General features: G+C 45.1%; 2 protein-coding genes across 2 annotated transcripts in view; both read right to left on the bottom strand.

Moving 5' to 3' along the window:
* The window catches only part of LOC117502558 (gastrula zinc finger protein XlCGF57.1-like), a 101,353-nt gene extending 78,278 nt beyond the window's left edge, over positions 1-23,075 (bottom strand). The window contains exon 1 of the mRNA XM_034161594.1: positions 22,918-23,075. The gene's annotated coding sequence lies outside the window, so the exon portion shown is untranslated. The remainder of the gene's footprint in view (positions 1-22,917) is intronic.
* Positions 12,992-14,500, bottom strand: LOC117503570 (gastrula zinc finger protein XlCGF52.1-like). Its single transcript, XM_034162828.1, has one exon. It carries the CDS (start codon positions 14,498-14,500, stop codon positions 13,181-13,183), a length of 1,320 nt encoding a protein of 439 aa, XP_034018719.1. The 3' UTR covers positions 12,992-13,180.
* Positions 23,076-23,458: the final 383 nt, after the last annotated feature.

Below are 23,458 nucleotides of genomic sequence, written 5' to 3'. Positions count from 1 at the left end.
TGCGCAACTGCACATGGGGAGATGATGTAACTCGCTCGATGTGCAACTGCGCATGCGCAATTTGGTTTTTTTTTCCATCAAAGTTTTTTTTTTTATTAATTGTATTCAGTGTATTTATAGCCTAGTAAGTAAAACATTTTCTGTATTTTACGTTAGGAGCATAAATGTATGTATATTTTGCCCGTCGAAATAAGCTAACTCCAGGTTAAAAATACTTATCGTTTTATAGTGAGTAGATTTTATACATTACTACATTCGGATGAACAATTTTTACATTTACTTGCCCATTTTCAGTGCACACATATGCAGTTACGTTAGGAACCTCATCTCTACAGACTCATCTGTCGACAGACCGGTCCAGCTGTGTAGATCCACAAAGACGTAATAGCTGCTGCAATCCAGGACTTTTATTTAACACCAACAAAAGGAAGAGTTGCTGTTTAGCCACAACTCACACTGAAGTCTGTTTTCTGCGACACTCTCAAAAAAAAAAAAAAAAAAAATACCGTCTCGCTCCCCAAACTCATGAACAGTTAACCCTCGCATGACAATACTGCGATCAATTTGTCCAAGTCCAGCAAATGCTCCAGAGGCTGTATTGTTGGTGTGAATATTGATGCCGAAAGGAGCGAGTGAGCTTATTTTATGACCGCAATGCAGATGCCGTGCACGTGCAACACATGCGCGATGCATTCATAATACACCCGTAATACTGCCGTGAAAATCTCAATGTGTCGGATCCGTTTCCTCACTACATGCGTTATATAACCATGATTCTTCATCATATATTCGCTATATATTATTAATATATCCGTAATTCATACTGGGACATTTGTCATTTTTGGCCATTTTTGTTGCGGACAGCAACGAACGGCCACAATTTGTATACTCAATTCATGCGCAATTAATCCCTTACCGCATGGGCTCAGGAACACTTCAGAAAACCACTGTCAGTTAACACAGTTTGTCGATACATCTACAAGTGCAAGTTAAAACTCTACCATGTAAAGCGAAAGCCATACATCAATAACATCCAGAAATGCGGTCGTCTTCTCTGGGTCCGAGCTCATTTGAAATGGACAGAGTGAAAAAAGTGTGCTGTGATCTGATGAGTCCAAATTTCAAATTGTTTTTGGAAATCATGGACGTCGTGTCCTCTGGACAAAAGAGGAAAAAGAACAGCCAGATAGTTACCAATGCAAAGTTCAAAAGCCAACATCTGTGATGTATGGGGGTGTGTTAGTGCCCATGGTACGGGCAACTTATACATGTGTGATGGCACCAACAATTCTGAAAGGTACATTCAGGTTTTGGAGCAACACATGCTGCCCAAGCAACATCTTTTTTAGGGACGTCCCTGCTTATTTCAGCAAGACCATGCCAAGCCACATTCTGCACGTGTTACAACAGCATGGCTTCAAAGTAAAAGCGTGCAGGTACTAGACTGGCCTGCCTGCAGTCCAGACCTGTCGCCCACTGAAAATGTGTGGCACATTATGAAGCTCAAAATACATCAATGAAGACCCCGGACTGTTGAACAACTGAAGTTGTACATCAAGCAAGAATGTGAAATTCCACATACAAAGCTTCAACAATTAGTGTCCTCAGTTCCCAAAAGTTTATTGAATGCTGTTAGAAGGAAAGGTGATGTAACACAGTGGTAAACATACCACTGTCCCAGCTTTTTTGAAACTTGTTGCAGGCATCCAGTTCACAATGAGCAAATATTTGCACAAAAACATATTTCAAGGTTGGATTCCAAAAAGCTGCTTTCTTCAGACACCTGTGAGACTGATGCTCGGATGGTCCGTGAGCTTCTTGTTGGCACTCATGGTGTCTTAAAAATGAAAATACTAACTAAAGGAAGAAATATAGAGGCTTTGCACCTGACATCACAGGTCATGTGCAGGGCGGTGCCACGCACAGCTGAAGGTCAAGTTTAGTCAGTCACAGTAGACTTGACTGTGTAAATAAGCCATATCAACTTGTCTTTCCTCTATTTCTCACCACTTTATCCATCATTACACCATGGATAGGGTTAAAAAGGGTAAAATAAAACATAATGCATCACTAAAACGTTACTGATTTCATTATGGAAATCCGGAAGACCATGAAAAAAAAAGCTGACGGAGTTTCTTTCCACAATCCCACACTAACATGCACAAAATTCAGTAAAATTAATGCTGAAAATGATCAGTAAGGATAACCTAAACAACAACTAAAAAAGCTGCATCATGAAAATGTTACTCATTTTGTTCCTTATGGAAGCCTTACAAAAAAAAGGAGCTTTCTTCCACAATCCCACACCAACATACACAAAATTCAGTAAAATGAATGATGAAAATTATCAGTAATGGTAGAGTTTGAAAGAGCGGTGTGCAGTGTCCTCCAGGTACATCCTTGGAAACTCTGCACATGACCAGCAGCGTGGCAATGGGGAGTGACCAGGCTACGTGACTGCAAAGCCTCTATAAAAGACAGAAACATAAGCAACACAGAGACAGTAAAGCGGTAAACCGTCAACCTGGAAGTACAGTTCCTTGACTGGCCGCTTAAGGCCTGGTCCAAAACAGAGCACATTCCAACGAATATAAATAAACATGTTTACAGCCTGTGACCAGAGAATCCTTTTTGAGCTGTTGGGAGTGAGGTTTACTAACTACATCTGCACAGCGACACCTGCTGGCCTCTGTTACACACACGTTTTCCATCTGCTCATCACACCCTGCCTGTCTCTGTTCTCTCAATTCCCCGGCAGATCATTGTGCTCTGTGCCTTCACTGCCAGCCCTGTAATTTGTTTGTTCCTTGACCTGATTTGCCTTGCTGTGGTTTCATGAGTACATGCTTGTTTTTTGAACCACACCTAAACCCTTTGTTTTTGATCCCGTTGCTAATTTTGTACTGCTTCCTTGTGTACCGAACCCCGCTTGCTTATCCAGTAAAACCTGTAAACCGAATCCCTCCCATGTCTGAACCTAGCATTTGTGTCCAGGGTTTTTATAACACAAGTTCTGACAGCTTTTAATCCATAAAGGTTTGTATAACTGAAAGGCCCAGAAATATATAGAACTTTATGGATGCCCGATTATGACTCTCCTTAAGAGGTGTTTGCAAGAATGGGACAAAATAATAACTGCAACCTGGACATTAAAATTAAAGATTTTTTTCATGTGATCTAAAAAATTCTACACATATGAAGTAACAAGCCACTTCACAAATTTTATCTAAAAAGCTGAAAAAGTGATTTACAATTTTATAATGATAAAACAAAATTAAATTTATTAGCCACAACACAAAATATTCATAGATAACTAAATTTAACGTTTCACTAAATTAAAACTCCGCATCAACACAAAAATTACCAAAGTATATTTGTGTGTGTTTGTGTGTGTGGTGGGGGGAGTACACCATCCATCTACTTTGTATACCTGTACTGTTCCTGGGCAGGACACCAGTCCCTCGCAGGGCCACATAAAGACAAACACATTCACACTTGCATGCACACCTATGGATAATTTAAAGTTTCCAGTTCACTTAACCTGCATGTCTCTCTCTGGATGTGGGAGGAAGCCAGGAACACCTGAAACCCATGCAAACACAGGGATAACATGCAAATTCTACACAGAAAGACCCCAGGTGGGAATCAACCCCACAACCTTCTTGCTGTGAGGCACCAGTGCTAACCACAAAGCCACTGTGCTGCCCAATTATACATCATGTTGTGTAATTTGTTGTGTGGGCCGCCAGAAGAGGAGGTACTGCTGGCCCACCACCAGAGGGCGCCCTGCCTGGAGTGCGGGCTCCAGGCACCAGAGGGCGCAGCCGCCTCACAGGAGCAGCCAGGGTGACAGCTGTCACGCATCACCTGCAACAGCTGTTACCAATCAGCAGGGATACATCAGCAGGATGACGTCTCCACCTCTTTGCCGAGATATCGTTCTACCTGGAAGGTAATATTCTCAGCTGACTGCTTGACAGTAACCTTTTGTGATTTTGTGAGTGATAACAGACCTTTTTTCCAACGAGAGGTGGAGGTAGCTTTCCTGCCGTGCGGATTACTGGGTGCAAACGCGCCCACCTTTAATTGTGTTTTTGTTCCTCGCCAGCAGTACCAGGTCCGACACGCGGAGGCAGTGGCCACCTGGGAATTCGGGACTTGGCGGCTCCAGTATTCCCGGGGTCTGGTGGCAGAGGAAATCGTGTGGTTCCGGTTCTGCTTTGGACAGGTGTCTCCTATCTTCGAGCCTGCCCACACGACACCTTTGTGAATTGATTCTGATCTATTGTTGTAATCTGTTGTATTTGTTGTGCACATTCACAACAGTAAAGTGTTGTTATTTGACCTACTCCATTGTCCGTTCCTTTGCGCCCCCTGTTGTGGGTCCGTGTACCGACACTTTCCCAACAGGATATCTCGGCCAGCGTCATGGATCCCGAGGGGCGTCAACCGGCTGTTGAACGGCCAATGGAAGAAAGGGCGCACAGGCGTCCGCAGGAGGAATGATCGGTGAGTTGCAGCGGATCCTCACCGCTTTCACGGCTCGGTTGGATTTAATGACCGAGCAGAACGTCCTCCTTAACCGCAGGGTGGAGGCTCTCGCCGCGCAGGTGGAAGCGCGCCCTCAGGGCGCTGCTGCGGCTCTCCCTCCTGTCGACCCTGTGCGTAACAGTGACGTTCCACAGGTCGTTCAACGACCCCTCCCACCTTCCCCTGAAGCATACATAAGCCCTCCAGAGCCGTACGGAGGTTGTGTGGAGACGTGCGCGGACTTTCTTATGCAGTGTTCGCTCGTCTTTGCACAACGTCCCGTCATGTACGCGACTGATGCTAGTAAGATAGCTTATGTCATTAATCTGCTTCGCGGCAAGGCACGCGCTTGGGCTACAGCGCTTTGGGAGCAAAATTCACGGCTCCTTCTGATATATGATGGGTTTGTGAGGGAGTTCAGAACAGTGTTCGATCACCCAAATAGAGGAGAGACCGCTTCAGCCGTGCTGCTGTCAATGAGACAGGGGCGCCGGAGCGCAGCTGTTTATGCAGTCGACTTCCGCATCGCGGCTGCGAGGTCCGGCTGGAATAACACTGCTCTCCGTGCCGCCTTCGTAAACGGACTGTCGTTGGTCCTGAAGGAGCTCCTGGTGGCCAAGGACGAACCGCGGGATTTAGACGGGCTTATTGATCTCGTTATACGATTAGACAATCGGTTAGAGGAACGCCGTCGGGAGCGAGGCGAAGGACGTGACCGGATACGCGCCGCCCCTCTCCCTTCCGGGTTCGAAAAGGGGCCGCCCTCCCCACGCTCCACAGCCGCAGCGCTTTGTGGGGCAACAGCTCCCCCTGGTGACGTTGTTAGGGAAACGCACAGGGCCAAAATGGGGAGGCTGATCCGTGGAGAGTGTTTTCTCTGCAGCTCAACAGAGCACACACAGAGAGACTGCCCCAAACGTCCAAAACGTCAACACTCACCCTTAGAGACTGGGCTAAGGGGGGGTCAAGACATTCAAGTGAGACACACACAAATTGCCACACGACTCCCAGTCACAATCCTGAGCGGGGATTTAACCCTTCAAGCCCGAGCACTGGTGGACACGGGGTCAGAAGGGAATCTGCTAGACAGCAGATGGGCAAAGGAGGTAGGGCTCCCTCTGGTGGCGCTTCCTTCGCCATTGCAGGTGCGGGCACTAGATGGCACCCTCCTCCCTTTACTCACACACAAGACACAACCAGTAACTCTGGTGGTGTCTGGAAACCACCGGGAGGAGATTGAGTTTTTTGTAACTTCTTCTACCTCCCGCGTGATTTTGGGCATCCCATGGATGTTAAAGCACAATCCCCGGATCGATTGGCCGTCTGGGGTGGTGGTTCAGTGGAGCGAAACCTGCCATCGGGTGTGTTTAGGATCCTCGGTTCCTCCCGGTTTCCAGGCTAAGGAGGAGGTCACAGTCCCTCCCAATCTGACGGCAGTGCCGGTTGAGTACCACGATCTTGCTGATGTCTTCAGCAAGGATCTGGCACTCACCCTTCCCCCGCACCGTCCGTACGATTGTGCCATTGATTTGGTTCCAGGCGCTGAGTTCCCGTCCAGCAGGCTGTACAACCTCTCACGACCTGAGCGCGAATCAATGGAGACCTACATCCGGGACTCATTAGCTGCCGGGCTGATCCAGAACTCCACCTCCCCGATGGGGGCAGGTTTCTTTTTTGTGGGCAAGAAAGATGGCGGACTTCGTCCATGTATTGATTACAGGGGGCTGAATGAGATTACGGTTCGCAACCGATACCCGTTGCCATTATTAGATTCCGTGTTCACCCCCCTGCATGGAGCCAAAATCTTTACTAAGCTGGATCTTAGAAATGCGTATCACCTGGTTCGGATCCGGAAGGGAGACGAATGGAAGACGGCATTCAACACCCCATTAGGTCACTTTGAGTACCTGGTCATGCCGTTCGGCCTCACAAACGCCCCCGCGACATTCCAAGCATTGGTTAATGATGTCTTGCGGGATTTCCTGCACCGATTCGTCTTCGTATATCTAGACGATATACTCATCTTTTCTCCGGATCCTGAGACTCATGTCCGGCATGTACGTCAGGTCCTGCAGCGGTTGTTGGAGAACCGGCTGTTTGTGAAGGGCGAGAAGTGTGAGTTTCACCGCACATCTTTGTCCTTCCTGGGGTTTATCATCTCCCCCAACTCCGTCGCTCCCAAGGTTGCGGCGGTGAGAGACTGGCCCCAACCCACTAGCCGTAGGAAGCTGCAACAGTTCCTCGGCTTTGCAAATTTCTACAGGAGGTTCATTAAGGGCTACAGTCAGGTAGTTAGCCCCCTGACAGCCCTGACCTCACCAAAAGTCCCCTTCACCTGGTCGGATCGTTGCGATGCCGCGTTCAAGGAGTTGAAACGGCGCTTCTCGTCTGCACCCGTTCTGGTGCAGCCCGATCCTAGTCGCCAGTTAGTGGTTGAAGTGGACACCTCGGAGTCAGGGATAGGAGCCGTGCTTTCCCAGAGCGGGAAGACCGACAAGGTCCTTCACCCGTGTGCCTATTTTTCCCGCAGGTTGACCCCGGCCGAACGGAACTATGATGTCGGCAATCGAGAACTCCTTGCGGTGAAAGAGGCTCTTGAAGAGTGGAGACATCTGTTGGAGGGAACGTCCGTGCCATTCACGGTTTTCACTGACCACCGGAACCTGGAGTATATCAGGACCGCCAAGCGGCTGAACCCCAGGCAAGCCCGCTGGTCACTGTTCTTCGGCCGTTTTGACTTCCGGATCACCTACCGTCCCGGGACCAAGAACCAGAGATCGGATGCCTTGTCCCGGGTACATGAAGATGAAGTCAAAGCGGAGTTGTCTTATCCACCGGAACCCATCATCCCGGAGTCCACTATCGTGGCCACCCTCACCTGGGACGTAGAGAGAACCGTCCGGGAGGCCGTGGCACGAAGCCCGGACCCCGCAACTGGGCCGAAGAACAAACTATACGTCCCACCAGAAGCTAGGGCTGCAGTCCTGGACTTCTGTCACGGCTCCAAGCTCTACTGTCATCCAGGGGTGCGAAGAACCGTGGCAGTTGTCCGGCAGCGCTTCTGGTGGGCGTCCCTAGAGGCCGACGTCCGGGATTATATCCAGGCCTGCACCACCTGCGCCAGGGGCAAGGCTGACCATCGCCGGGCATCAGGTTTACTCCAGCCGCTGCCCGTGCCTCATCGCCCCTGGTCCCACATCGGCCTGGATTTTGTCACGGGCCTCCCGCCGTCCCAGGGTAACACCACCATCCTCACGATAGTGGCCCGATTCTCCAAGGCGGCCCACTTCGTGGCCCTCCCGAAGCTCCCAACAGGAGACAGCGGACCTCCTGGTCCACCACGTCGTCCGGCTGCATGGGATTCCAACAGACATCGTCTCCGATCGCGGTCCCCAGTTCTCCTCGCAAGTCTGGAGGAGCTTCTGCCGGGAACTGGGGGCCACGGTGAGTCTCTCGTCCGGGTACCACCCTCAGACCAACGGGCAAGCAGAACGGGTAAACCAGGAGGTGGAGCAGGCCTTGCGCTGCGTGACTGCCGCACACCCGGCGGCCTGGAGTACCAATTTGGCCTGGATCGAGTATGCCCATAACAGCCAGGTGTCTTCAGCCACCGGCCTCTCCCCTTTTGAGGTATGTCTGGGGTATCAGCCCCCGTTGTTTACGGTGGTTGAGGGAGAGGTCGGTGTGCCCTCGGTCCAGGCCCACCTGCGGAAGTGCCGTCGGGTGTGGCGTGCCGCCCGTTCTGCTTTGCTAAAGGCCCGGACGAGGACAAAAGCCCATGCAGACCGTCGGCGGACCCCGGCCCCTGCGTATCGGCCTGGGCAGGAGGTGTGGTTATCCACAAAGGACATCCCCCTCCAAGTGGACTCCCCCAAGTTACAGGACCGTTACATCGGCCCATTCAAGATCCTGAAGGTCATCAGTCCAGGCTTCGGCTGCCGGCCTCACTGCGGATCCATCCTGTGTTTCATGTGTCCCGGATTAAACCTCATCACTCCTCACCCCTCTGTACTCCGGGTCCGGCGCCGCCTCCTGCCCGGATCATCGATGGCGAGCCGGCTTGGACTGTACGCAGGCTTGTGGATGTCCGTAGGATGGGCCGGGGCTTCCAGTATTTGGTGGACTGGGAGGGGAAACGGCCCCGAAGAACGCTCCTGGGTGAAGAGGAGCTTCATCCTGGACCCGGCCCTCCTGGCCGATTTCTACCGCCGCCACCCGGACGAGCCTGGTCGGGCGCCAGGAGGCGCCCGTTGAGGGGGGGGGTCCTGTTGTGTGGGCCGCCAGAAGAGGAGGTACTGCTGGCCCACCACCAGAGGGCGCCCTGCCTGGAGTGCGGGCTCCAGGCACCAGAGGGCGCAGCCGCTTCACAGGAGCAGCCAGAGTGACAGCTGTCACGCATCACCTGCAACAGCTGTTACCAATCAGCAGGGATACATCAGCAGGACGACGTCTCCACCTCTTTGCCGAGATATCGTTCTACCTGGAAGGTAATATTGTCAGCTGACTGCTTGACAGCAACCTTTTGTGATTTTGTGAGTGATAACAGACCTTTTTTCCAACGAGAGGTGGAGGTAGCTTTCCTGCCGTGCGGATTACTGGGTGCAAACGCGCCCACCTTTAATTGTGTTTTTGTTCCTCGCCAGCAGTACCAGGTCCGACACGCGGAGGCAGTGGCCACCTGGGAATTCGGGACTTGGCGGCTCCAGTATTCCCGGGGTCTGGTGGCGGAGGAAATCGTGTGGTTCCGGTTCTGCTTTGGACAGGTGTCTCCTATCTTCGAGCCTGCCCACACGACACCTTTGTGAATTGATTCTGATCTATTGTTGTAATCTGTTGTATTTGTTGTGCACATTCACAACAGTAAAGTGTTATTTGACCTACTCCATTGTCCGTTCCTTTGCGCCCCCTGTTGTGGGTCCGTGTACCGACACTTTCCCAACATAATTGGGAACATTCCCCACATTCCTCAAATGTCTGCAAATGAGATACTTGGAGAATGTGGGGAGGCAGGTGTTCAAAATATTGTTTGTAGTTTTAAAAACCTGGCAGTGATTTACTTTTTTTTTTTTTGCAAATTTAAACCGAATAAGAAACTAAAGAACTATTAAAAATCAACCAAAGACACAGCAGATTTACACAATAAGTGAAAGAATTCATTCAATTAAAATACCACATAAAAAACTCCAACTAAAATAAATAAATAGATAGATAAAGCAGTAACATCAGATTTTTCCATGTGAAATTATATATTAATAATACATTGAGACACTGTGGGGAAGGTCAAGTTACACATTTCTATGTAAAAAAAGGTGAAAAACTGGCAGTGATTTGTAATTTGTTATGACAATACAGCTACATTAAAAAATTATTAAAAAGCAAAAAAGATAAAAGATTAATAGAAAAACAAGTGAAAGATTTCATCATTTAAAACAAACTAAAATTATATACAGTATTAATAAACATTAAGACACCTTGGGGGTGGGGGTCAGCACGGTGTTCAAAATTTTTTATTTAAAAAAGCTGAAAAGCTAGCACTGATTGTTGAACAACAAAAAAGAAAAACAATTAAAAAGGCAAAAGATATAACATCAGCAAAGACTAACACGGGCTAAACAATTTAGCTTTTTTCCTGTCTGAACTTTTGTGTGTATATATATATATATATATATACTCAACAAAAATATAAACGCAACACTTTTAGTTTTGCTCCCATTTGTATGAGATGAACTCAAAGATCTAAAACTTTTTCCACATACACAATATCACCATTTCCCTCAAATATTGTTCACAAACCAGTCTAAATCTGTGATAGTGAGCACTTCTCCTTTGCTGAGATAATCCATCCCACCTCACAGGTGTACCATACCAAGATGCTGATTAGACACCATGATTAGTGCACAGGTGTGCCTTAGACTGTCCACAATAAAAGGCCACTCTGAAAGGTGCAGTTTTGTTTTATTGGGGGGGGATACCAGTCAGTATCTGGTGTGACCACCATTTGCCTCATGCAGTGCAACACATCTCCTTCGCATAGAGTCGATCAGGTTGTCAATTGTGGTCTGTGAAATGTTGGTCCACTCCTCTTCAATGGCTGTGCAAAGTTGCTGGATATTGGCAGGAACTGGTACACACTGTCATATACGCTGGTCCAGAGCATCCCAAACATGCTCAATGGGTGACATGTCTGGTGAGTATGCCGGCCATGCAAGAACTGGGACATTTTCAGCTTCCAAGAATTGTGTACAGATCCTTGCAACATGGGGCCGTGCATTATCCTGCTGCAACATGAGGTGATGTTCTTGGATGTATGGCACAACAATGGGCCTTAGGATCTCGTCACGGTATCTTTGTGCATTCAAAATGCCATCAATAAAATGCACCTGTGTTTTTCGTCCATAACAGACGCCTGCCCATACCATAACCCCACCACCACCATGGGCCACTCGATCCACAACATTGACATCAGAAAACCGCTCACCCACACGACGCCACACACGCTGTCTGCCATCTGCCCTGGACAGTGTGAACCGGGATTCATCCGTGAAGAGAACACCTCTCCAACGTGCCAAACGCCAGCGAATGTGAGCATTTGCCCACTCAAGTCGGTTACGACGACGAACTAGAGTCAGGTCGAGACCCCGATGAGGACGACGAGCATGCAGATGAGCTTCTCTGAGACCGTTTCTGACAGTTTGTGCAGAAATTCTTTGTTTATGTAAGCCGATTGTTTCAGCAGCTGTCCGAGTGGCTGGTCTCAGATGATCTTGGAGGTGAACATGCTGGACGTGGAGGTCCTGGGCTGGTGTGGTTACACGTGGTCTGCGGTTGTGAGGCTGGTTGGATGTACTGCCAAATTCTCTGAAACGCCTTTGGAGGCGGCTTATGGTAGAGAAATGAACATTTAATACACGAGCAACAGCTCTGGTTGACATTCCTGCTGTCAGCATGCCAATTGCACGCTCCCTCAAATCTTGCGACATCTGTGGCATTGTGCTGTGTGATAAAACTGCACCTTTCAGAGTGGCCTTTTATTGTGGGCAGTCTAGGGCACACCTGTGCACTAATCATGGTGTCTAATCAGCATCTTGATATGGCACACCTGTGAGGTGGGATGGATTATCTCAGCAAAGGAGAAGTGCTCACTATCACAGATTTAGACTGGTTTGTGAACAATATTTGAGGGAAATGGTGATATTGTGTATGTGGAAAAAGTTTTAGATCTTTGAGTTCATCTCATACAAAATGGGAGCAAAACCAAAAGTGTTGCGTTTATATTTTTGTTGAGTGTATATATATGTGTGTGTGTAGGTTAAGTCAAGGTAGTAAACCTGATTTCCTGATTTTTTTAGTAAAGCTGATTTCCACAAACTTATCCAACATCCCAGTCCATGCAAGTACTGACCAGTGTAGGAAACAGAATACATCTCTGATGAACACCAGTATTCACTGGAGACGTCATTCTGCTTCAGGGCTGCACAGCACATACTGTAAGAATGGAAGAACCTATTAAATGGTGGAGGTGGTCCGGATCCAGATTCTGGATCAAGTTTCACTTTATATAGGTTTTGAAGGATTACTCTTAGCAGGATTACATTTAAAAGCTACTGCACGGATTTTGATGAAATTTTCAACACAGACGCATATTAGGCCATGGAAGACTCCACTAAATTTTGGAAGTGATCTGGATCATAAATTCACTTTATATAGGCTTTGAAGGGTTATTTCAAAACTACCTCACTGCTTTTACCTACTTTGCACCACATACAGATATTAGGGCATGGAAGACTCCATTGAATTTTGGAGGTGAGCTGGAGTAGGATCCAGATTCTGGCTCAAGATTTCCACTTATATAGGCTTTGAAGGATTACGTCAAAACTACTTTACGGAGTCTCACCAAATTTGCACCACAGATAGACATTAGGGCATGGAAGACTCCACTGAATTTTGGAGGTAATCCAGATCCAGATTGGAGCACGTCAGAAATCTCTGATTGCTCTTGTTGTGTATGCACTCAATGAGCACTTGCAGAGTTCTGACACATTCAATGCATGACAGACTGCTCTAATGATGGTGAGGAAAGTAAACTGAATCCTGTGAAGAAACTTTCCAATCAGCAAGAGCAGTGTCATACCCCTGTTGCATTCCTGCCAATCACCCCTTCTTTTCTAGAACAAGACACTTTCTTCAAGTCCATTGGAATAATACCAGTCTCCCAGATTGGAATAAAGGAAATGTGCAACGCCAGAACAGTATTTCCACCCGCCTGCAGGATTTCAACCCCAATAACACAGATCACTATTTCTATTCCTGCTCTCAGCTGTTTCACTACCTTTGTGATCTCACGAAGATGTGGTGGTTCTCAGCTGACTGGACTAGCCACAAGAACCCTAGCAATGGAGACATGAAACATTTCAGGTAGAGGAGCCACCTTATCACAACCACCTCTTTGTCTCCTCTCAAGGCAATCAAAGCTCACTTTTTTCAGCTCCCTGTACAGCCTGGAATTTATGTCAAACCATACACGACAACACCTCTCTTACTACAACATCTCACCTATCTTCTCATAATTGAAAATAAAATTTAAAACATTTTTTTTTCAGACTGTTTTCTTCAAAATCTTTTGCCACACTCAGAACAACCAAATAGTTTCTTACTCTCTCTTTTTCATTTCTCTTTGATTTCTTTTTAATAGAATGGGTCCTATGCCCTTTCCTTTATGCCTTTTCATGTGTATGTTAAGAGAACTTGTTTGTCGAAAATTTTTACCACATTCAGAACAGCCGAATGGTTTCTCTCCTGTATGAATTCTCATATGCACTTTGAGATAGCTCTTTTGTACAAAGGTTTTGCCACATTCAGAACAGCCAAATGACCTCTCTCCGGCATGAATTCTTCCATGCACATTTAGATTGTCCTTTCTTCCAAATCTTTCACCACAGTCAGAACAGGCAAATGGTTTTTCTCTTGTGTGAGTTCTCTTATGTACATTCAGAGTTCCCTTTCTTCCAAACCTTTTACCACAGTCAGAACAGGCAAATGGTTTCTCTCCTGTATGACTTCTCATATGCACTTTGAGATAGCCCTTTTGTCCATATGTTTTGCCACACTCCGGACAGCCAAATGGCTTCACATGAATTTTCATGTGTCTGTTCAAACTGTGCTGTCTTCGAAATATTTTACCACATTCAGAACAGCCACGTGGTTTCATTACTTTATGTCTTTTCATATGTACCTTAAGACAGCTCTTCTCTCGAAATCTTCCACCACATTCAGAACAGCCAAATGGTCTCTCTCCTGTATGAATTCTCATGTGCACAATTAGACTTTGCTTTCTTCTAAATCGTTCACCACAGTCAGAACAGGTAAATGGTTTCTCTCCTGTATGAATTCTTATATGCACAATTAGATTTTGCTTTCTTCGAAATCGTTCACCACAGTCAGAACAGGTAAATGGTTTCTCACCTGTATGAATTCGCATATGCGCTTTGCGAGAGCTTTGTCGTTCAAATGTTTCGCCACACTCAGAACAGCCATATGGCTTCTCACTTTGTCTCCAAGTGTCACCATGCTCAAGGCACCTAACTGGTTTCCTACTCTTGTGTTGATCTGAATCTGTCAGCGTTGGATACCATTCAAAACTGTCATCAGTCTCAGTTTCAGAAATGTCTGAATTCTTGCCATCATTACATGGGCCCGAGTTGCTATCCGGTTCTGGTATTCTATTATTCCCTCCATCAGCTTGTGCTGTTAGCATTCTGTGTGCATATGAGCTGCTTGCTGGAATATCTGCCTGTGCACACTCATCAGATTGGCTTTGATAAAGCTGTGGCAACACTGGTTTTTCTTCATTTTCACTCTTGATAGGGACAAGACTCAAAGGGAACTTAATACCAGACTCATCCAGCTGGTGAAATTGCTGTTCCTCCTGACTTGACCAGAACTTCTCTTGTTCCTCTTTAATATTCTCCATGTCGAGATGCCCACTCCCACGCTTCTCAAGGAAAATCTCTTCTTGACACACTGACAGCTGCTGCGTGTCTAAAAGGAAGCAATTAAATTAGTATTAAAATTAGGAACAACAATTAGAATAATAATGCCTCCATTTGATTTTCCACAACAATTTTATTCTAACACTCACTCACTCACTCATCTTGAACCACTTACTCCAATTAAGGTTGCCTATCCCAGAAGTCATTGTGTGTGAGGTGGGGTACATCCTGTACAGGATGCCAGTCTTTAGCAGGGCCACATATAGGCAAACACACATTCAAGCCCCAGTCACACAGCACTAACGAAGGACACCAAAGCCAAAACAAAACAAGAAATCTGGACTTACGCTGACTTTGGGATCCAATGAGCTGAACGTGACTCGTCCATGTGTGGGATGAAAAGCAACATTTTCATACAGAAACAATACCGGCAAGAACATTTGATCAACTACATTAACTATTTATGCACATTGCAGCTATTTCTGGCTGCATTGTGCATGTGTGTGCACACGTTGTAGTGAAGACAGAACTGTTGTCAAGAAAACTAGCTCTCGCAGGTGCAAAGTGTCAAGGTTGCCACTCGCTTCATTTTTCTTTTGTTAGTTTCAGTTTCGTTTCAGTCTTTTATGCGCTCTGCACTCGCACGCATTTGGTGATGGGAGTGCTGGCTCATTTGTCCACTTTTGCTCGAAGATTTGTGACTTTGTGGCTTTTTGTCCTTCGTTCAGCTAACGCCGTGTGCCGTGTGACCAGGCCTTCACACCTGCACACACACACCTACAGACAATTTAAAGTTTCCAATCCACCTAACCTGCATGTGATTTGGAGGAAGCTGGAGCACCCGGAGGAAACCCACACAAACACAGGGAGAACATACAAACTCCAACCAGAAAGGCCAGAGGTGGGAATCGATCCCATGACAGTCTGGACAGGACACCAGTCTGTCGCAGGGCCACAGCAAGACAAACACATTCACACTCACACGCACAGCTATGGACAATTTAAAGTTTACAATCCACCAAACCTGCAGCTCTTTGGATGTGGGAGGAAGCCAGAGCACCCAGACACAACCCATGCAAACACAGGAAGAACATGCAAGCTCCACACAGAAAGGGAGCCAACAAGCGAACCAACAAGCCACCGTGCTGCCCTTATTGTTAGACTGAATTTAAAAAATAAAAAAGTTTGCAAAGCATTCTTTTGATATTTATGAGCATTTCAAAGTGTATTTCAGTGTGGATCTGCCACTAACAGATGCTGCAGCCAGAGTGCAGCCTCCAGGAAAGACTTTCTAGTGCACAAATGACATTATTCTTTACATTAATCTTCTGCAATACTGACAGAAAGGGGTGGCTCTCTTGGAGAGCCATGTCCGTAAGCTAGAGCAGCTTCGGGTGCTAGCTGTGAGGCCAGCAAGCACACCCGGTAGCATTAGCTTATAAAAGCTGGCTAAAGATGATGGCTTTCAGACCATTGTTTGTTGTGTAGGGCTTAGTCCCTGGTTGTGGTACCCAGATCACAGTCGCTACTGCGAACTGTGAACCGGTTTTCAGCCTAGGACATGCCTGTTGATAGCTCTCCAAGTCCACGGGTGACCTCTACCCTCATTTCCAGTCCGAAATGCCGTGCATTAGTGATAGGAAAGTCTATCATCTGCAAGTTTAGATTACAGATGCCAGCTGACATTAAATGTATTCCTGGGGCCAGACCACCCAACATTACCTCTCACCTTAGAGTGCTGACATTGCACAAGGATAGTCAGACAAAGGAATATGACACTAGGTAAAGCCACATAGTTATTTACGTTGCCGCCAATGATATTAGGATGAGACACTCGTAGGTCACAAAAATGGACATATTTGTGACCTCATCAGAAAGATGTGTCGGCATCAGTGAATAGCCTCTGGTCCCCTCCCGGGGTAACGATGAGGTGTTTAGCAGGGTGACATCATTGAATAGGTGGCTGATACAATTTTATAGACAGCAAGACTTTAGCTTAATTGAGCCTTCTTTTTGGGGTCGCTGTGGCTTGCTGATGCTGGATAGCCTTCAGCCTACGGGGAAGGAGGCGCTGTCACAAATTGAAATGACGCTGTTGGTGCTCCGAAATGACGCTGTTGGTGCTTCGAAATGACGCATGCGCAGTGAAGGCAAGGTGGACAGATTTTTAAGGGGGGGTGGGCGTTCGGTCGGCGACACCGCCATCTTATCTGTGAACACAGATAAAGCTCTACAGGGAGCGTAACATTAAGACTCCACAACAGACCACGGAGCAGGTGGTTAGAGAGCCTGCAGAGCTTACGACTAATGTGGAAATGGAATCCATTAGCTTAGTGGGAAAATTAGCGCAGAAAATCCACTATGGTGATAGTGCAGAGGGAAAATTCGTCAACTTGAGACTGTGGCTTGTTTCCGCAGATGTGTCCATAAAGAGCATAGAAGGATATGTTTTGCAAACTTAATAACCATTACTACATTGGATGACATTAAAATTGAGGAGCCCCCCCACTGGCTGTTCCTGCAACATCAAATATTTTGTGGGGTGGGAACTTCTTAAACCTAAACCTAATTTTAGGCATCTTATTTATATACTACTCTCAAACCACCCCCAAATCCCAACAGTCCAATTGTCAACCAAACTGAGTTCCTTAGTTTGGATCTCACTAACATAAGGACACTGTCCTCAAAATCACAGTTGATAAAAGATCGAATTATGGAACACCACTTGGATATGATTGGTTTTTGCAAAACCTGGTTTAAACGTGCTGCTGTTCCCCCCTTAAATTAGGCCTGCCCACTGGTGTACACATTTAGGTACATCCCTCATGTTGTTTGCTTACATCATTTTGAATGATCTTGATGTTTTGTTTTGACCAAGTAATTACTTATGCTAGTTTATTAACTTGGTGTTGATTACTTTCATGACTTACATTTTTGGCTTTTCTTAATTGATTATTGTTTTACTTAATATATCAATAGAAAAAAAACAGGGATCTGTACACAGGGATCTGTAGAGGAAAAATTGATGTTTGCCTAATATTGTCAGGGCAGAAAGTACTGGGCCAGGGTGATGCCTTGCTAGCATTCGTCTTTGTTGATATAACACGTTGTGCTCCTCCAAATTCATGTCGTAACATGTAATCATGGCCCGGACTAGCCAAAGGCCATGTTTGTATTATGATTTTGTTTTCATTATGGGAGCAGTCCTTAACACGGCTTTCTGAGTGGGAAAGCCAGAAAGCTTGGTGGGTACATTTGCCTGCGGTACCTGTAGAACTTCTCAATAGGGCTGCAGCCATCAATTATTTTAGTAATCGAGTATTCTATCGATTATTTTGGTGATTAATCGAGTAATCGGATAAAAAGTACTTTTGCATTTTTAAACAACATCAATAATCCAGGGCTCTCCCTAAGCAATGGCACAATGTCACTGCACCAAAGTGTTGGCATTCTGCTGAAATGGTGATGGGATGTGGCTTTTAAAAATTTAACAATTTTTAAGTTTTTTTTTTTGTAAAGGTTGATGGACTGAGGCCCTGCGTGATTTTTTTTTTATCCCTCTTTCTCTGTAATTCAGCAGATGCATTTCAGCTGGAGGTTGAACATGCAGCCTCGCAGTCAGTTTTTTGTTATTTTATTTAAGTTACTGTGTTTGTGAAGTGTTGTGTTTCCCAAAAAAAGCAAAAATTAAAAAGTCAAACACTCAGTGTGAGTCTGAGGGAAACACAGAAGAAAGAGTGGACTTCTGCTGTTTGTCAATGTAGCCGGGGACAGAGCTGTGACTCGCCTGGTCTGAGAGCCTCTCACACTGGGCAGAGAGACAGCAGCCGGCCACCGGGTCAATAGTCCCTCCCCACGTAGAGCAGACCGTGTGTTATTTAAAAATAGACAAACACACTGCTTCGCTTTAAATGCACAGTAAGCCTATTTCAGATGATCAGCGTGGACCATCTTACTCTATGTGTCATGTTGGAAAGCGGTAGCTATCATTGCTAATTTCATTAGCTGTTATGCTCCAGTCTTCTTCTGTTTTTTTTTTTCCTGCGGGCGATGCAGTGCCACACACAGGCCTGGCATATGTACTACAATGTTAAACGAGTGTTCGAGGCACAGAATTTGCCTCGAACATTTTTTGTAATCGAATTATTCGAGTTACTCGACTAATCGTTTCAGCCCTACTTCTCAAGCTGCATCTGTTTTTCTGCTTTCACCAAATTAAATCTCTCTGTATCACATGTCTGAATCATGGGTGCTCCTTATATTGTGTGTCTCACTTTGTGCTGACATTATCACAGAAATTCCACAACACAGTGTCTGCTACCTTCAACCCACATCGAACTCCATAAACCCAAACCAAATTTTAATTTTCTTCTTGAATATGATGCCACAAGCTTGGTGCACCTATCTTTGGGCAGTTTTTCCCATTCCTCTTTGCAGCACCTCTCAAGCTCCATCAGGTTGGATGGGGAGCATCGGTGCACAGCCATTTTCAGATCTCTCCCCAGATTCAGGTCTGGGATCTGGCTGGGCCACTCAAGGATATTTCCAAATATATTACCAGCGATCCTCACGCAACAAACTCTGAATTAATACTGAATATCCATATCCATTTTAATGGATATTTTTTCCCTTTCAGCAGACAGAATCTCTGTTTGGTTGTCCTCCTCAGCTGCTCTCTGAGCTAACGTTTCAGTGTTTCACAGCCTTGGGACGTTGAAGCGGCTAACTTTTCAGCACACATTTTCAGCAACAATTCAGTTAATTTATTCGGAAAATCTGTGCTCAATGAACATACAATTTGAACCCAAGAGCCGGGCAGAAAATTTGCCGCGACCCTCATCTTCGAACACTGCAGAAGAGAGCTCTCTCAAACAGCTCGGATCCAAAAACCTCCTCCCTCCCCTCAGCAGCAAACAAAGCGGAGACAGCAGCAGCAGTTGAGAGGATTCACAGTGGCTCTTCTCCAGTACTGGAAAACGTCACGGGTTGGATCGGTATTTAACGATACATGAATTACGTATCGGAAGCTGATCTCGATACCGGATCGAACGCAACCTTCATACAAACCACCAATCAAATGACAAGGATTCACTCAGCTGTTATATAACATGTTTTATGACTACTTCTGTCTCTAAGGAAAGGGTGACGCGAAGCTCACTCATGATACAGGGCAACCTAAACAGGACGTGCCAAAATTCAAGTCCACAGTAACATAGGCAATGTCCAAATGTCAAACACTTCCTAAATTGACAGACGAGATCCCATGGAATCTCGTGGGAACTCAGTAGCAAGCTCACACTCGAGCAGAAACAGGAAATGTTGAACACTTCCTGGCATGGGTGGAGCTACAGCGGAGACCGAGGTTTCACTGGACTCTCCTGAAATCTGATTGGACACAGATGACTGACATGTCACGGCACCACACGTCTGTTTGAAAGACCTACATTTTCAAATCAGTGAGTCACATTGACTGCTAGGTTCTTCCTGTCCAGTAGTTTGTGCTGTGTACCACAAAAAGTTCTAATCCACCTTAGTAGAAAAAGAAAAATGTTTGCTTCAGATTTGAACTGAACACGTCGTTTGAACTACGGACTTCTAATCACACCAAACTCATAGTGTTGAGTACACGACCGTATTTTGTGGCAGAAATGAGGTCCAGGTTGTTCAAAGCAGCATTTCTCCTTTAATTCTGGTTGCCATGTCTGTCTGTTAGCTGTTTAAGAGTGCAAACATGTTTAAGATAAAAGACAACAGCTGGTTCATGCTCAGTTGGCTTATTAGTGCAGCAGATAACTGAAACAATCCTTCAAATGGTGATACAAGCATCAAATTCAGCACAAATACAGCTGGAGCAAAATTAATGGAGCAACTTTAACTTTTGACCCCTGTACAAACTGAAACTGACTTTTGTCACCATTCTTATCATTTAATCATTCTTATCACTTATGTTTCCATCCCCTGACTTGTCTAAAGAACTGGCAATAAAACAGATTATTATTTACAGGTTTTATTAAGTTTTAGAGATTTGCATTCAGTTTGAGTTTGAGGAAGATAATTTTATAATTTTTTATTCTTTATTTTTTGTTTTTCTTGTATTTAAAATGGCATAAACAAATTAAAATGTATGAAATTCCAAGTGTTCCAATACGTTTGGAGGGCACAGTACCCTAACCTTATGATGAGTGCAAAATGAGTGTGGTATTATTACTGTTTTAAGAATGTTTAATTTTCACTGTTGCTGCACTTTGCATCAAATCATAGTCATATCGTGTATCATACTGACATGAAAATTCAGTAAGGTATATCTTCTATTATATATTCCAAATCTAAGGTGGAACTCTACTAGTGTTTACTAAGGTACACCTAAATATCTTTAAAGAAAAAAAAAAAAGAGAGAGTCGAGCCACTTAGGTGCCTAGTCTTGAGAACCAGGGATGGTAGGCTGAAAAGCTTTTTTATCCCATGGGAACTCTCCCTATCCACCTAAGCGGCTCAAGACAGCACGTATATAAGTGACATTTACATGACAATATTGAAATAAGATAATCTGGCCATATTGTACAGCCCTACTGTCAACTAGCTGAAAACTTTGAATATTAATTTACATCTACATAAAAAAAAATGCTTTTTTAATGTAGAAAAAATTGTGTTAAAAAATTGCCTCTGTCCAACCTTCAAAATCTGAGTTCTGTTTGTCATATCAAGTGAATTTTATTTATACATACATGTTCAACCGCTTATCTGGGATAGGTTCGAGGGTGCAACAGCTCCAGCAGGGGACCCCAAATTTCCATTTCCCATGCCACATTAACCACCTCTGACTGGCAAACCCAAGGTGTTGCTGTGCATGTTTTACAGCTGAAGGTCTGTGAAACAATCACAAAACAATGTTTTGTTTGTCTGATTAAGTTTTAAGTGAAGACCATCACATTCTTTGACTGCCACGTGTTCTGTGTCATCAGTTTTTTGCTCATTCTGACTGAAACATTCTCTCGTCAGCAGCCGGGCATGTGGCACTGCCTACATTTTTTTAAATCAGTATCATGAGCATTTTAATCAGTCGATGCCGATTACAGAAAAATGGCATTAATAGGACAAATTAATCACCTGGCCGAGTAAGTAGTGGAACATTACTTCATTCTTCTGCAAAAATATTGGCATCAGCAAGCACCTCTATCCAGTGACCTCATGAGTCTATAAGCTGTTTCCAGAATTCTTTCGAACTCAAAAGGCGAGGACTCAAGAGACACGAAAGACACATGACGCAGAGAATGCCTCTATAAGTTCAACACTATCACCACATACAGATACATTTCTGACGGCTGTACCCAGGAACTCAATGAAAGCCAGGATCTTTGTCTTAATTCAAAATGTCTTTTTTTTTTTCTTTACAGTGTACAGTGGATTTTTGTGTTTTTATGAGCCAGTTGAAGGAGAATTTCTGTGACATTTTTGGCACAGAGAATAAAGTCTATTCTCTTCTATTCTAGCAAACCCAGACACACCAATTCCTCACTGAGCTTCTTAAGTGCCACAATCATTTATTCTGCAAAGACCACAGCATCCTCCAGGAAATTATGGTGCCAGATTGGTGCCAAAATGAGTCTCACGTAAACCATGCTTTCGGGCGTATTATATTATTTCACAGGCATAGATATTAACTGCGTGTGCACAAATTATCTTTGCGTGCGCGCACTAAGTGGAAACTGCTCCTCGAGCGAGGACAAAGGTGCTGCAGAAATGGTGCAGAAATCCACTACACATGAGCAGAAATCAACTTCAAGAGGGAAGGGGTGCATTGGTCACATATTCCTCCTCGCTCGTAGCACCTCTTTCCTCACTCGAGGAGCAGTTTCCACTGAGTGCACACATGGGTGCAAAGATAATTTATGTGCAGTTCATATCTACGCATGTGAAATAATATAATAAACCAGAACGCATGTTTTTCGCAAGACTTGTTTTGATACCGATCTGATGCCATAGGAAATAACGATCAGTAAACCCTTCCTCAACAGCAACTGCACCTAAGTCCCTAGTTTCCACAACCCTACCCAATACCCATGCACGTACTACTTTCACTACCTATGCATACCTAAGTAGTTAAACAAAGCTGTATTTGGAATAAATCTTTTAAACCAAAAAAAAAAAAAAAAAAGCTCAATTTTGGTTGAAGAAACCTTTTAAACTACGAGTAGTAAAACGTTTTAAACTTTAGCAAAGTATTTGGCATACTGATTAAAAAACGAGGGTCATACAAATGTGGTCCTATACATTTAGTTGACCACTGGGGGGCAGTGCTACACACATTACGAGAAAGAGCAGCGTATAAGAAAAGTAAGAAGAAGAGACGAAACGCTTTAGCCTATTAGCATAACATGGCATCTGTTTCCGAATGTACTGAAATTCACTTACGTTTCTTGACGTTTGGTATGAATATCGAACTCCTCATTTCACTCCCTTATTGTGCCGCGGTGGAAGCTCGTCGTACAACACACATAATGCGGTGTTAAAAGACAGCGAAAGCGGAGGTCAAATTTTTCAACATGTCGCCATTATCTTTCTCTGTCTTCTTGTTCTTCTTCTCCTGGCGACTCGCTACCAGAAAGAGCACTATCTCCACCTATCGTTAAGTTAGTCCTCCTGTAGAAGTGAAATTCCAAAGTTTCTTGAGATATTGGTATATGACTGCATTAGTCCCCCATGTTCAAGTCGGTTTTTTAAACGTGTCTACTTTTTTGCATATTTAGGACAGAGCAGAATTACATGTTCCACAGTTTGCATCTGAATGCAGACATCACATGTTACACTTGGATACTTCCCAAACAGATCAGGGCCCATATTAACAGATTCTGAGTCCTCTCAAAGAGCTCCCAACTGAGCCTAAAGATTCCTAACAAGGAATTATTTTACTATTTTTAGCACTGATTTGTATGTAAAAA

Source organism: Thalassophryne amazonica, chromosome 21, assembly GCF_902500255.1.
Source record: "Thalassophryne amazonica chromosome 21, fThaAma1.1, whole genome shotgun sequence".
Classification (NCBI taxonomy): Eukaryota; Metazoa; Chordata; class Actinopteri; order Batrachoidiformes; family Batrachoididae; genus Thalassophryne; species Thalassophryne amazonica.
Note: the sequence above shows the minus strand (reverse complement) of the source record. Positions and strands in the feature narration are given on the sequence as shown.

Coding starts and splice junctions, on each gene's coding strand:
- LOC117503570 (XM_034162828.1), bottom strand. CDS start 14,500: ATGGAGAATATTAAAGAGGAACAAGAGAAGTTCTGGTCAAGTCAGGAG.